The sequence below is a fragment of the Saccoglossus kowalevskii genome, chromosome 3 (assembly GCF_978046115.1).
Source record: "Saccoglossus kowalevskii chromosome 3, keSacKowa6.1, whole genome shotgun sequence".
Classification (NCBI taxonomy): domain Eukaryota; kingdom Metazoa; phylum Hemichordata; class Enteropneusta; family Harrimaniidae; genus Saccoglossus; species Saccoglossus kowalevskii.
In genome coordinates this window covers 20,077,834-20,094,275 of record NC_140643.1, presented here as the reverse complement: position 1 = coordinate 20,094,275, position 16,442 = coordinate 20,077,834, and the positions used below count along the sequence as shown (strand labels likewise).

General features: G+C 37.8%; 1 protein-coding gene across 1 annotated transcript; it reads left to right on the top strand.

Annotated features, from left to right (window-relative positions):
* The first annotated feature begins 1,846 nt into the window (after positions 1-1,846).
* LOC144363048 (protein SSUH2 homolog) lies at positions 1,847-16,287 on the top strand. Its single transcript, XM_078013982.1, has 11 exons — positions 1,847-1,999; positions 4,417-4,562; positions 4,749-4,878; positions 5,188-5,248; positions 6,728-6,852; positions 7,053-7,115; positions 7,803-7,903; positions 8,295-8,387; positions 9,845-9,947; positions 11,955-12,059; positions 16,141-16,287. The coding sequence occupies exons 1-11, from the start codon at positions 1,847-1,849 to the stop codon at positions 16,285-16,287; spliced, it is 1,227 nt and encodes a 408-aa protein (XP_077870108.1).
* The last annotated feature ends 155 nt before the right edge of the window (positions 16,288-16,442 follow it).

Genomic DNA, 16,442 nt, shown 5'->3' with positions numbered 1-16,442 from the left:
TACACTCTAATTATCAGTAAGTGCGTAGTTTGATGGTGTGCTCGTATGGTAGAGTGTAAACATAAGGAAGTTCATCCATAAATGTAATTATGTTGCATGAGAACAGCACCCCCCGATGACGTTATAGCTAGTCACGTGGGAATCGGCACTCCCCTGGATTGATCAATGTAAACAGTGGAACACATTGACAAGCGAGGACTTTGCTTCGTAAACTGCTGTGACTGTGAATCATTTTGTTAGAATTTGAGTCATTCGGAGATTGTGATCGCTTCCGCAAGTAGCGCAAGAATAGTCTGGCTTGTCTGGTGAAATCACGACGACAAGCTCAGAACAGTGTGTCGTATAGGACGGAAGTTACTGAAACCCGACCAACTTCTAGACAAGACAGTCGCCAAGATGAGTAGGTAATTAGTAGTAAATAGTGTCTGCTAGCAAATTATTGAATGTTACCAATCACACATTTTAGTCCATTTATGTATATTCATACCACATTAGAGTTATTGGTTCACACTCAATATTATTACTGTAATTGTCCACTAGAGAATAGGGAAGTTCCACGATAATTATAATTTTCAGATTTTGAAATTGTCTACTAATTATTAAATATCGCAAATTGTAGTCTATGCATGTATGTTTCATACCACATAAGTGGTATGTGTGCACAATCAATATTTTTATTGTAATCTGTGTCTTAATTATTGAGTATCTGCTAGAATATAGTGAGGTTCTGCCATAATTACAATTTCCATTTTAAAAATTATTCAATTCAATTTAAAAATTATTCAATATTACAAATATTACCAATTGCAGAGCGTGCACTTATGGGTCATACCACATAAATGGTATAGGTGCACACTACCATAATTTTGATTTCCATATTTCAAACTTGTCTGCTTATCATTAAATGTTCCCTATCACAAATTGTAGACAATAAATTTATGTTTCATACTACTCAGTATATTAAGTAATATATTAGGAATAATGTTTATATACACGCACATTTCATTACACTTTCAAAGGAAGTGAATTCATTTATTGTAATTACTGTTTAAATGGATATTAGCCATTCACATTATTATATTGAAATCAAACCATGATTACCTAATGAAAAATAATATGATAAACATTTATTCTAAGCATTGTTGATAAACTGTGGCTGCCAGTGTTTCTGCTAGCTCCCACTGTCTTCTGTAAGTGTGTGCACCATACTGTAGTCCCTAAACTTCACGACAACGGCATGTTTTAAAAATCGTATCTAATTTTCACTTCCGGGTTTAATCTTGCACACGTTAAGTGGCTTGGAGACAAAAGCATACTGGTATACGCCCTTGAAGACAACTACTTTCTTGGGGTTATGCATATACCGTATTTGCTGTAATAATTAATAGCGCATAGTTTTGCAGTTATATTAATGAAAATAGTGAATCTGTGATCAAAAATCAGTCACAATCCAATTGTTGTGCACTTGTATTTCTAATAAAGCAAATACAAGAATAAATTGCACTCTGAGATCATCCCTGTTGCATTATTGGTGTTAGGAGTAGGATTACTGAGAGAAATATTTGATGGTTAACATTTTTGAACAATTCGGGAAATACATGTACTAATAATAAATGCATGTAAACTCAATGTTAGTGATAGCTTTCGCTGACCATTTGCTGATTGATTGTTCAGATTCACAAATATTCACATCTGTTTCGCATTTTCTGCATAGTCGGTTTTTAGATTCAATTTCAGGTTTTCTCGTTTTTCCTAAGTTCAATTTTTAAATTTGAGTGTATGTACATTATGGCGTCTTATTCGAGTTGTCATTTGAGGGCCTGTGTCTTACTGTATTATTATAATGATGTTTATTTATAGTGAATCTCCATACCTTAACAGGACTCAAGGTCAACCACAGTTTGCATGTACCCACGGACAGCAATCATACCCACCGAACCAGGGGCAGCAACCAAGTAAAGTTCTCGATGATGACCCAGATGAGAACCCAAATCCACAGGTACGCACGATCAATCAGAGTTTATTATATTAGATAAAAAAAAACTTGATCAAATCTGGCCTGCAGCAGACCCTGTGGCCAAATAACAACACTATACAGATCGTTATTCCAAATCCAGAGATAATCTAATTCTTTTGTGCAACTTTGATTATTTGTTGTAACGCATGTAATCACTATTGATATTGACATTGAAACTAATGTGCCAACAGGCAGGAAATTTCCTTTGCTAATGTGGTTATTCTAGTTACGAGCGCTTTCAAAATTATTTGCGGATTTTACATAGAGATTCAAAGTTATTGAGTACGATGCCAGAAAAAATATTCACTAGATTTGATCTGGTTTGAGTCTGAAGTTCGGCAAACTAGATTTCACGGTGTTCAACATATATTTTCAATCCCAGCATTAAATTTACCTATTCCACAGCGAAAACTAGTATGCATCTCAAAGTACCATCCACTTCCTGGATTGACCTCTGTATGTAACCATTTGTCCATGTGTCCGTGCGTGTATTTGTACGGACCTACTAGTATATCTTGGACATACCAGGACCAATTACATTCAAACTTCAATTTGTTCCACGATCTGATTCAAGAACCCCGAAAAGCGGTCATTTGTGTACTGAAAAATTATCAAAATCAAACATCGCTCAGCTTCAGATGATTTTTGTTCAAACTTGGTATATACATTGCACATTATGGGAACTTGATGCACGTCATTTTGTTTTTTTTATATCAGATTCAAAATGTAGCCATTTTGTTTTAATGAATGCGACTCTGGTGCCATATCTCTAACATGTTTTAACTGATTATGTTTAAATTTTAAATATTCATTATACATCATATCATAGATATGCCGCTCCCCCAAGCCTTTACCAATATAATGAGAACATGGGAATACCTAACTGTAAACCGAAGGGTTCATCTCTATTGTATGACAAAGTGAGCAATTTTTTAGGACATCCAGCCCTGCTGTTGCTACAAATTAGTCTGCCTTTTAAACAATATTGTGCAAAAAAACTGACCTTCGAGCGCGGGTGGGGGGGGGAGAGGTCGTCCGACCTCCCCCCTCTGGCTATGGGCATGAATGCCGCCTCTTTTGACAGCACGGTGTGGCCGTGTACGTTCCATGTTCCTACGTGGGGCGCGACTTGGCGGTTGGGTTAAAGGCACTTGGTGGCCTCTTTGTGAAACGGAAACACACAACTGTCATTTGGGACAGTGTGCAACCTTTGGTCGCCGTGGGGGAAATCCATGGAAACTCTATTTCAGGTTTTCAAATTGGTACAAAAATGAATGCTCCCAAAAAATAACTGTTCTACGTTTGAGGGCATGATGAAAAGTCTATCATTCCATTTAAATTGTTATCAATCTGGACCCTTTGAATTTTCTTGGGCTAGAGAGGGACGCCCGGGGGTTAGGTGATAACTTAAGAATATCAAGTTAATACTAAGTAAGGCTATTACCTTTAAGGTAAGAGTTCAGACTGCTATGGTTGTTAGGTTAAGAATATTAAGACCATTACAGATATTAGGTGTTTATAACGGATATTCTCAACCTTTCATTTGCACCCAATAAATTATTGTCCGAAGCAGTTACAGCCTGTATGTTAGTGTCTCTGATTTTCCCTTCAAAATCCACTCAAAAACGCAAGAAATTACGTTTCAGAAAGTTCAATTTTCACTTTTTTCCGAGGAAGCATGCCCTCGGACACGCATAGGAAGCTCCCGGCTTCGGCGCTCAATGGTCCCTCACGAAGTAAAAAGAACCACCCCCCCCTCCCAACAAAATCCTGGCTACGGACAGGAACGACTGCATGCTCAGTAAATGATTTGTTCACACTCCTACCATTTCATACTGGGGTTGTGCCATGTATGGCTTGTTATTTGTTATTGTGCCATACTCATTCGACTCATGCCCGACTAAGTGTCCAACTCCCAATTTTAAGGGATTTCTGTTTTTGTGGTCACGTTTGATTAGGCGCCCACCCCTTCTGAAACATCTTAAATTAAACTGTCATTCATGAAATTATTGATCGACGCGCAAACCTTGGTGGCAGCTATGTTTGTTTTTATTATTAGAGAATGCTTACACGCGTAATCAATCCATATTTTGAATTCGCATTTCCTAATATGGTAGGATGAAAATACTCTGTAAAATACCGCAAAATCATTTCAGGCATACTTTTCCTAACAAATATTTGTCAAAAATCAATAAATATGTGACAACAAGTGATATATTTTTAACCTGTATTTGTTAGTTTGAATTACCCATGGTCTTCATTAATATCTAGATTCTGAACAGACAAGGTTGTATGTTTATTTTGAATATTCTGCCAGATCTCCATTCCCAAGGTCAGTTTATCGTAGTTATGTTGTTTTATTATTAAATATTCCGCATTAAAATATTATTCATATTCAGCCTCCATCACCGTCAGTCCCACCGCTTGAGGAATTGAACCAGTTTTCAGGGTATGGAAATATGGATGGTACACCATTACAGCCACCTCCTAGCTACAATGAAGCGCTGCATTTACCGCCACCACAGAGCCAAGATATTACGACAACGTAACTAATTTCTACATTATTTTTATTGTTAATAATTATGTTTTCTCAAGCATTACGATATGTTTTATTAGGACAACAGATAAAAATGATAGAATGAAAAATAATGAATTTGTATTACTAGTAACATTTATTTCTGAAATGTCAATTTTGTAAGCTTGTTGGATTCTTGCATCATTTGTTTTGCAGAGTACCAGTTGTTTCTGAAGAACAAGCGAGAACTGCATTGCTCAACCATGTTTCTCAAAATTGCTGTTTCGGTTCGAAAGCAGCAAACAAAATGAAATTCACCAATATTCTTCCATCAAGTGCATTCCATGTAAGTTAGTTGTGTGTGGCACATGCAAATGTTCTAATTCAGTTATGCATGGTTAAGGCTTGTATATTTTTAGAACGCGCAATGTAATCATACTATGCCCATATTATGATTACATTATGTATATACTTCACATTGTTCGAGTGTGGTTTAATTGACTTGATAATGTTATGTACTGTTCCAGCAATGTTTGCTTGGAGAATGCCTGTAGTCTATACCGTCTTTTTGCTGAAATTGACACATACATTTTTAATTTACAACATTGTTGTGCATAATTTGTGTTACTTTTGTGATGTGATTTCTCTCTCTCAGTATTCATTGGAATCCTACACTGAGAAAAGGTCACCTAAATGGGCCTATGAACCATACCATGGTGAGTAAGTATTAATATTCTACATATATGGTGTTTTCAATATAAACTGTAACTTCAGACATAATTTTGCATATTTTTTTTATAAATTGTGCAATTTTATTCCATATATGGTGACTTTGTGAGAGGTTATGCAAATTTATTCCATATATGGTGACTTTGTGAGAGTTTATGCAAATTTGTTCCATATATAGTGACTTTGTGAGAGTTTATGCAAATTTGATCCATATATGAAATACGCTTCTAAACAATAAGGATCATTTGCTTGAAAGCCACACTCTAGTAAACAGCTCCAGCCAAGCTCCGGTAAAGACGTGTTTGTATGTGATATATGTGACTATGAATATCACAGCAGTGATTATATATAGTATTTATGACAATAGTGTACAAGTTGAGATTTTCTCGGATAACTGTCAAAAATATGAACCGAAAAACACTACTAAGCTTGAATAATTAACTATTATCAGATTGCGTCATCTGAACTCATTTACACATTTCCTAATGCTTTTCTCATTATCACATCATCATAGTGGATTCAACGTAGACAATGAAAATCGTCTTCTCACATTTAAACAGAGAATACGAGCCAGAAATAACCCTAGTCGTGTTTTAATTAAATGAATAATGTGTTTAGTATTATTAACTGTTACTGTTACTTAATTTGTGATATAGAACGTATTCCGGAAATAGCGTAGCATATGACAGTAAATGGGACAGGAATTAGACTCCTCGCACCAGACGATCTCGAGAATTTCCGATGATGAATCGAAAATGTTACATGTGTACAATTTAATTCATTTTTGTTTTCTCTAAAATTATTTGTTTTAAACTGAATCTAGCTTTTATAGTCACATTAACAGGTGACTAATGACTAAAATGATTTTAGATAATACAACTTCCGACTTTCCTTGTCTAACTGGCCACGTGCACATTAGTTAGTTTTATTTTACATTACAAATGACTGTGGTCGGTCATCAGGTTTTCGCACGCAGTGATGCATCGTTTCGAATTTATTATCTTTACTATTGCCACGTATCAGTAGCAGCATTTATTCGAGCAAAAGTATGAACGCTGTGCAGTGAGCTTGACAACATCCTAAGCATACGTGCATAATGTTCATCGCCTTTGCATCGTAGTTCAACGATACATGGTGGCAAATGGATGTGATTTGTTGAAATAAACGTAGTTCAAATAAATGGTCAATGCCACATCACTTTGTAACACGTTTCATATTAGCTAGTCATTACGGAATGCCTATGCAGCTCAGGTCTGTATCCTATCGAGGAAAGTCTGACTGGTCCGTTATATACTTTGATGCGTATGGGTATTAGTGCTATCAGCTTGTACACTACGAATTTCTGTAAATTGCCACATACACACACCTATCATTTACATATTTATGCATACATTTAAAAAAATAACATTTGTATTATGCTAGAACTATTCCATTTATCATTTCACTTTGAATGCTTTCAATAAAAGGGCAAGTAATTGATGGTCCATTCAATGGTGCAGCGCCATTTCCGTGGGATATAGAGGCAAGACCTCCTGCATTATTTCAGTCGCACACTGTAAATAGGGAAGTACCACATACAGCATCTATCAAGGTAATTAACCCCCCTGTAATGTGTTTTGATTATTTTGAGTTATTGCTATGAATTTTTATTTATAAATATCTTCGAAATAATCTACCCTTATTTGGGTATCGCAGTGCCTATTAAGAATGCTGATATCCCACCCAACATTACTCTGTGGCATGATCTTACTGTGACAGATGAAATTTAAAATGAAATATTTTTATGTTTAGCCTTGTCATGACTGTATTGGTCTGGGTAGAAAACGGTGCTGTAACTGTCGTGGTAAAGGAATGGTAAGTTAAAGTTATCGTCAATATTTAGTAATAGTCATTGTGTCTGGAAATATATTGAGTTACAATTCTACATGACTGTACTGGTTCTTGGTCTTAGCCCCTTAAAATCTGGGCTTGAACACAAACAAGTAAGGGGTCAACCCGTTAGAATCTGGTACTAGTAACTTGTGTGAGTTTGTCACAGACAGTGGGAATGTCAAATAAATTGGCTGACATACATTAACCAACAATAATTTTTGGGAATCCCGTTTATTTTAGGTCCAAATGCAGACCAGGATGTAGTCTATTCAATTGACATTTACATGTCCATTCAGTATGTGTTTTCTTAAAATCTACTAAGCATGAAATTATCAAAATTAGTTTATATATTAATTTTGAATCTGGTACGTGTATCTAAATTGTAATTTCTTATTCATAGTTCCAACCTGAGTTATGTATGGGATCGCAAACATTTGGTGTCATTATGAAAAAAAGTACAAAATTTATTGTCTGTGTTGATGTCTGCGATTTCCTATAAATCAACTATTTTACACACATTGTTAATTTCCCCATTTCAACTCGCTGAAGTATATGTATTCAATTATTCAATTAAACCACACTACCTATGGAGAGTGAATTATTTTTCATTTTTTCTGACACTGTAACCACCCTCAGCAATCTCTATAGATATGATGTATATCATTTCAGACTCGATGCAAAAAATGCAAAGGGCGTGGTTATACATTTGACTACAGGATTAACAATGAGAGACGCCATTGTGACAGTTGTAATAGCCGTGGGAGAGTAAGGTGAGAAGCTTGTTTGCTTTAAAGTATATAATACCCAACTTGGAAGTATTTAAATAAGATTAGATTCCTGGCTATTAGGATGCTGATAAGATTGAATAACTTTACGGTACATGGTACATTATTATTAGATGGCGTACTCTTCACGAACACATTTCAATCTATACCTAATGCATGAGAAGATTTCTGTAATTATTTCGGTAATCTGCAAAGCTTTGTTTTTATTGATATTTTTTAGTTTAGGTTTGTTTCTGTTGTTCGCCTGTAAGTACATGTATGTTTTCGAAGATATTAAAAAATGCAGTGTGCAGAGTAAGAAATACTCCTGGATCATTTTATTGTACACAGTGCATGTCTGCAAAAGAAAACAAATGATTGTTCTTCATGTCTACAGGTGCTCTGTCTGCAATGCTCATGGTCAAACTGAGTGTCTTACGTGTAATGCTAGGGGTCAACTGAAGTGCTTCATCAGACTGACTATTGAATGGTAATCTTTTATTTATTAATTTACACAGCTTATGACTTCAACATATTCTTTTTCTACTGAATATAAAACAACTAATTGGCTGAATGGGAAAGCAACCTTTTTATGCATATTAGAATAAATGCAGTTGCCAGTCGTTTATTGATAATAATCGTTTATCGAAAAAAACATCTGTGAACCAAGTTTTGATGATTTTGTTTAATGTTTTTTTTTATCAGAAGGGACCTTATTTAATACATCAAATTTGGGAGTTTTGCATTCGATTTTGTGAAATCAGAAAACTCTATTACACATCCTTTAGTTACTTACATGCACATGCTTCTTGCCATTTATTGTACCATAAGTGCGATGCATTATGGGAGAACTGCGATTCAGTATGGCTTCATTATAAAATAGCAACACCTCGAGATCTGATATATTTAGTCGCCGTTGGGACATGGTCCGAAAACGAGGACTTATGGATCCAACTTTGTTCGTGCGTCTGGACCTATATCTTAGACATGCCTGGATCGATTATCGGTATATTCAAACTTTACACATACATCATACATGATATTATACATATGCACATCAATTTAATTCACGCTCTTATTCAAGATTGCTGAATGGTGGCCATTTTTTGTGCAAAAACGTCATCGAAAACTAGGTATTACTGGCATTCCGGTATCGAGATCAAATTATGGGACCTTGATGCACAGCAATTTTCTTTTTCAGATCGGATTGAAATTGGCCGACTAGAGGCCATTTTGTTTTAAAGAATGTGGTTCTAGTGCCACATCTCGAACATGCATAGACTGATTATGTTCAAATTTTATATACTCATTATATATCATGTCATAAATATATTGACATATTGGTTTGACAATCCGATTCGAAATTGCTGAATGCCGGCAATTTTTGTGCTAAAAAATAATCAGAAATTAAGCATTTCTGACATTCATGAATGAATTTCGTTCAAATCATGTGCATACATTAGACATTATTGGTCCTTGATGTACATCATTTTGTTTTTCAGATCGGATTTAAAATGGTTGACTGGCGCCTATTTTGTTTTAATGAATGCGGTTCCAGAGTCTGGAATGCTGACATGCTTTTACTGATTATGTTAAAATTTTATATATTTATCATGTCATAAATATACAGATGCATGGTGGCCATTTTGTATTAATTAATGCTGTTGCAGGGCAATATCCCTCAATATGGACAAGTAGTCATTTGATGATCTGATACAAGATGACTGAATGTCAACCGTTTCAATATTAAAATTCATAATCAAGCATCAGCTTCTGGATCCATATCTCTGGCATTTTTATGTTCCAACTATATTACTATAAACAAAACCATGTATCTTAAATTTAATAACTAATGGAGACTGTGCCAGGCATGACTTGTGATTAATTTCCTGTGGACATACACATGTTGTTGTTATTATAATTATTGATTATTTTTATTTCAACTAGGGTTGTTCACCATGATGACCATGTTGTGGAAAGAACTTCATTGCCGGATGAATTAATTCGCACTGTGTCTGGTGAGACTGTCTTCAAACAGGAACTTCCTAGGGTGAGTTTTGAGAATTAGAGAGAGTATATATCAAGGTTTTCAATTTCAAGTTATATTAAGGCTAAGTTTATATATATCATATACTGATGAGGCAACAAGCTCATTTCCTTGATATTTATAATAAATGTGCAGTGCACAATAATGTTATTTCGCCAGCTAATATAAACATCTCGTTTCAGTTGCATTCATGAAATTGATAAATACATGCGTGTATAAAAACCTAAGGAATGGGTTTGTTGTATCAACAGTATACAAACTTCTGTGAAACTTATCAACTTAAACAATCTGATGATTGAAAGAGCTCTACTGTTCTTTAAAAACATTGTGTTAGCCAAGTCATGCAGTGGTCAGCCACAATTCAAAACGCAGTTCACCCACACACAAAAAACACAGTTTTGTTCTGGCTGTTATGGACATGCCACATAACTTCATCAAATTGCTTACACCCAATTCCCGATTTCTGAATTACCGTTAGACGCGATGTAATTATATATTTGCGCATGTGTAAACTACCTAGCAGCGAGCGAGGGTAGGACAAAGGTATACAAATTCAAAAGAGTACCAGCAGACATGTTACCCGGAAGAAGCCAACGGCATATTTTGAACAGTTTTTTTTATGGAGAGTATGGGTGGGTACAAATGAGGGCAGTTGTAACAAATAATTTTTCAGAGAAAATGGACTGAAATAGAGATAGTACGTGTGTGTTTCACAGAGTAAATATGACATAGTTTCCAAATCTGTCCGATCTTCCGGTTTGTTGACCCCAGATCACGCAATATGCGAAAGCACACAAACGATGAACGCACAAATGCTATCAAATCGGGAATCGGGAATTCAAATGTCAAATATATATTCTATAATTTCACATATTGCCATTTATCCCCCTATTTTTTAAGTTATTTACCTCTCGTATATTAATCAGACTAATAGTTTTTAAGAAGTAAAAATTGTACTAAGTCATTATGTGATAAAATTTACATAATATTATTTTAAATCAGGCAGAGATAGTCGATCCAAATACCTACAACAAATGTACATATCAAGTATCACTGCAAATTATCATTTATTACTATAAATATCAAAATATATGCTAAAAATAGAATGGTATGAATGGTATGGTCGACATGAAAACAATTGTCAGAGGCTCACCAATGTACATGTACCTTCAAATAAATGGTGAGTTTTCAAGAATGAGTCAACAATTATTTTTTTACCAGAACTGACAAAATATTTGCTAAAAATAGAGAAGTTAATATATTTTCAAAAATTAACAAATCTGTCAATAGGTTCATGGTCCCATGATACCTACATATTTAGTATCAAATCAATGAGGCTGTTTACAAGAATACAAGAAGAAGACGAAAATATAACAAGAGTGTGAAAAAATATTTGCTAAAACAGAGAATTATTGATATCGACACGACACACAGGTCCACCCAAGGTACCTAATATGTATTGGTACTATCAAAGCAATTTGGCTGGTATTTTTCAAGAAGAAGTAAAACATTTAATAGGTTATGAACAACGGAAAGCCACCTATATGAACAACGCTTGCAGAGCTAAAAAATATATCAGATATAACATATTTGCTCTATAATCATATTGTTAATAGAATATGGTATATGAGAGACATTTACAGAAATGTATAGAAAACTATTGTAGATGGTTATATGTTAATGAGTCTGTAACAATAATGTTTTATAAAAGTTAAAATATCATTGAGTTCTATTTGTCCCCACAAACGCCATTGAATAGTCAATTTCCCATCAATGGAATTTAAATAGTTTACAGTATTGGTGTGGTCAAAGAAGGTTGAATTACTATATTAATTACCAGGGTGTTCCGGTTCAAAATTACTAATATTCTAATGATTCAGTATACACTAAGTTATTGTTCTTCTGTAATACAGCAAGTAAGGTATCAGAAACTATTGTAAGGAACAGAAATATTTGTTTTAAAGTAGAAATTGTATAAACCATAATATGTGTATTTTTATGTATCAATAGGTTTGGCCAATAAATCATTTTCCAGATGTGAATATCATTGAAGCATCAAACAATTTGGTGCAGCGTCACCTGACTGGTTTTCAAGCAGAACGTGTTATAATGCAGGTATAGTCTTTTATTTTTACTAAAATCTAAGTCAGGGGAAGCCCTGCGATCTCATCGATTTTCCTCAACGTTATGTAACACGTGGCCGATGTCAAGAGGTCGTCGCCATCTTGTTCACTCTCTGTTTTCTCTTCACCAAGTGTGAATCATAGAAAAACTCTCCTATGGCCGTTGGTAACAGTAAAACTTGTACTTTTCTTGGCCAACGAGAAGAAAGGAAGCACTCGTAGAAGAGCTCCACACCTCCTGTGTTGCCATCCCAATAGTCAACTCGGTCTTGCAGAATTACCACAGGGATTTCCCGGGCTGGACCCCATCATAGATTTCATTCATATTTGGAATGTGTGCACGGTTTGGATTTTTTTGCCACGAGGTTGTGTGTTCAAATTGGAATGCTAAGACTGGGATAAGTTCCGAATTCTGGTTCGGCATGCCGTCAGTTCTATTTGCCATGGGGGCATGAGTGAGAGGAGTGCTAGTATAGGTAGGAAGTCCTCCCGTTTGTCTACCAGTACCTCAGGTACTGTGTTGGCAAGTGGGGGGGTGGACCCAAGCCCAAGATTTCTCTTCCCTTGACCGGAGGACATCCTCGCAGCCAGCAATGATGAGGTAGTACCCCTATGGTCCTTCTGTCGATCCTTCCTCACAAGCTGCAGGTTGAGCGTGTTGCCTCCACTGCAGTTGCCTCTCTGTCGGCGAACAGGAAAAATGACACTAGGAACCTTGCATTCAAATGAGGCTTCCTCTCGTGATCCCAGCTCCGACCTCCCCAGCGATTGGGAAGCAGGAGGCGCGCCACCTGGTAGTACTGGCCTCCACCAACGATGACAGGGAGGCTGGCAGGCAGGCAGGCACCGAGAACATTAGTTTCATCTCTCCCTCGCTTCCTGCAAGCCAGGGATCATCTGTCTTAGACAGTATCAGGGGTCTTTCATAGAGCACTTCCTCCTTTATGGAAAACTCCCCCTTCAAGGAAGCAATCGGTCATAGTGTCACTATGTTGATACCCTCATCTTTGATTCTGAAGCAGCCACTCTCAAAAGCATCATAGCTTCTGGGATTCCTGATGGTGGGATCCAAGGAAACACTTTTGGTGAATTGGTGAATATGGCAAAGGGCACATAAAACCAGCAGAGTCTAGAGACAACACTGATACTATCCCTCCATTCCTTCCCCCAAACATAGGTAGCACAAACTTTTGTTCAGTGGGACAGGTAAAAGGGGATGGCCATGTTCTGTGGAATTTCTCAGCATCTTAGCCAGAAACAGTACATCATAACCTGAGCGATTCATTATTACGGTGCATCTCCAGGGCTCTGAAGTCTCAGAGGCGGAATGCACAATCCTCCTAGACTAGCAGACACATTTGTTGGTGGGACATCACACAGCTATGTGTGATATCCTGCAGTGTCATCTGGCTCATTTGGCAGGGGCTACCTCTGTGCAGTAGGATGTGGTTTTGGCAGCTTGTGTTTTTGCCGGTGAAACGAGTCAAAGGGAGTGTCATCGCCTCAATTACACAGACTGAATCTCCTCCACCCTCTTTGATGTGGGAGATGGAAGGCGCAGCTACGAAGCTTCAGGAACCCAATGACCAGATAGTACAAGTGGAATCCCTAAGCCAGTGGGCTGCTGTCATAGGCTAGATGATGGGACCCCTAGGGCAGAAAACGCAAGAGCACCCACTTGCCAGAAGCTGGAAAACGCCCCTACTCTCCCGCGGCAGAGAGGAGAAGAGGGGCTCCCACAGGAAGAAGGGACTGGTGGCTGAACCTCCTCCATTGCTATCTCCGCCTCCCCTGTTGATGTCCCTGTTGGGGGTGCTCCCAGGGTGATCTGGAGACAATCCGACAGAAGGTAGACAGTTTGCTTACAAAAGGCGCCATACACAATACCATGCGACAAGTCAGGCATCTACACACATGTGTTTGTAGCTCCAAAACTATAGGTGGCCAGCGTCTAGTTCTGGATCTAAGCAAGCTAAATCAGTATGTGCTCCTTCATCGGCTCGGCATTGAGACGCCAATCACTGTTTTACTCTCTGTGCACCATTTTGATTGGTTAGTCTCGCTAGACTTAAATGCTTACCGGCACATACCAACCCATGCGAATCATTGACTTATACACACACCGTCTGTTACCTAGACGACTGGCTGCTACACAACCAAATCATGGGGGTTATTGGTCAAGCAGGTAAAGTAGGATTTACTACGCCAATCGCCCAACACCTTGTTTGCTTTTCTGGGCATGCAACACATTTTGTAACTCTCTCAAGTGAGGGATGCCTTGCTCTGGTGAATCTCAATTGTCAACCTCATGCAGGGACCCCACAGCTGTGACTTCGATAACAGATGCCTCCATCACAGGAAAGTGCACCTAATATACGAACAAGTCCAAGGAACATGGCCACTGCATTGGATTCAGGGTCGCCATATCAATCAGCTGAAACTGAAAGCAGTACACTTAGCACTGATACACTGATATTCATAGATCAGTGATACAGAGTTCTGCTGCTCTGCGCAGACAACACAGCGATGGTCTCCTACATCAACAAGGAAAGGGGACCAAATCACCAATGATGTCAGCTCTGGTGGAGCAAATTGTCAACTGTCAAGCAGACGCCCTCTTGCGGCGACTCCATTTCCAGGACATAGAGTGGCAGGTACCACACTGGGTAGCCTCCAGCCTGTTTCCCAAGACCTATTCGCCTCACCCCAGAATACTAATCTCTTCCTACTAGCTCCCGCCTCTGGGATGCATCACTCTGAGAAAGAAGCCTTGTCCTTCTCGGAGGATTGTGTCACTTTTATGGACAATCAAGCTGTGCTAATACCACAAATCAAGTTTCTCACCAAGAACCAAGTCCCAGAGCACGATCCACAGCTGATTGTCGTCCCCTGTTTGGCCAGTATTGTTGGCCCTGGGGATCAGGAGGAGATGAGTCTATGCACGGTTGGAGCTTTGAGTTGCTATGAGAGATGTACTGGGGAGTTGAGGCAAGGCAGCAAGCACATGTTTATGTGTTTGTTCAAGGGACTAGTAAGCAGAATAGACCAGTCGCCCCGACTTCCATTTCTAGGTTGATCACTTCGACAGTGTTTGAGGTTTACAACCGACTGGCATTCTCAACACATGGTCTACAGAAACACCAAGTACAGGTGCATGAGATTTGTGCGATCGCCAACCTATTAGCTTTTGTATCAGGTGATCCCTCGAATACTTAGTAAGGCTTCTGAAGATCGCAAATTGTCTTTAATAATTATTAGGTCTTTTTAGGGTGGGTGCCATCATCGCGGGTCAGACTTTGAATGTTGACCCATCCCAGATGACAACAGGTATCCATGCGCATAAGCAATAGAGCAGTATCGACTACGAATGTGTGTGCTCTTTGTATATTTCCAGGTCTTGTTTCGGCATATGCCCACACGCAGATCTGTTTCGGTCTCTTCTTTTTGGAATGCTACTCAACCCAACAATTATGTTTGGGTCTGGTGTATATGGGCAATGCCACCCTGTCAGTATATATAAATATAAGGCAAGATGGCGCTGACTTCTTGACCTTGGTCACGCATTACGTGACGTGGAGGAAAATTTATGAGGTAATGGGGCTTCCCCTTACCTAGATTTCTCTCCGTCATTGGCTGAATTGCAGATTAATGCCTACAGTTCAAAATAGTCATTTTGACCTGACAGAGTCTATCGTGGGTATGAACTAGGTGAATAGGTGGGTTTAAAACCTTCGACCTGAATCTGTCAGATTCTGTGTATGAATAAGGGGTTGATATCTCGCTTGCACAATTTGTTCTCTGGTATTCCATCCACCATTTATACTGCTAAATCCCCCCTACGCAGATGAAATTGGAACGTTTTTACCCTCAGGCATCCAAGTTTCTAATGGTTTAACTCTAATCTGTGTATACAAAGCCAAATTTATGGAAATCCACTTATAAACACACTCATTTGTGGGCATTTACAAGATGCTGACAAATTACTGTCACATTTACATACATACTTATACTTATACATATGTTTATTACATTTATTTAAATTAAAATATTCTTCTTAACCATTTTATTTTCAGCGTCAAAAAGTTCGAGCTGTTCCGGTTGCTAACATCCATTGTCAATGGAAGAACAACAGTTTCTCGTACTTCGTATATGGATTTGAACACAAAGTGCATGCACCAGACTACCCCCAGCAGTGCTGCTGTGGATGTGCAGTACTGTAAACCACCACTAGTGGGCGACATTACACCTGACAAGACATGATTCTCGATTTCATTGTTTTGGTTGGTTGGTGTTAACAATCAAATCCAATTGCTATATTTATCCATTGCAACTGCATTAATTGATTGTTTTGTGTGTAAAAAATAGTTATTAACCA

What these genes read in the sequence shown, in the direction of transcription:
- LOC144363048 (XM_078013982.1), top strand. Translation starts at nt 1,847, where the DNA reads ATGTTTATTTATAGTGAATCTCCATACCTTAACAGGACTCAAGGTCAA. An exon ending in AGCCAAGATATTACGACAAC is followed by an intron (nt 4,563 to 4,748) that starts GTAACTAATTTC and finishes TTTGTTTTGCAG; the next exon opens with AGTACCAGTTGTTTCTGAAG. An exon ending in TCAAACAGGAACTTCCTAGG is followed by an intron (nt 9,948 to 11,954) that starts GTGAGTTTTGAG and finishes ATGTATCAATAG; the next exon opens with GTTTGGCCAATAAATCATTT.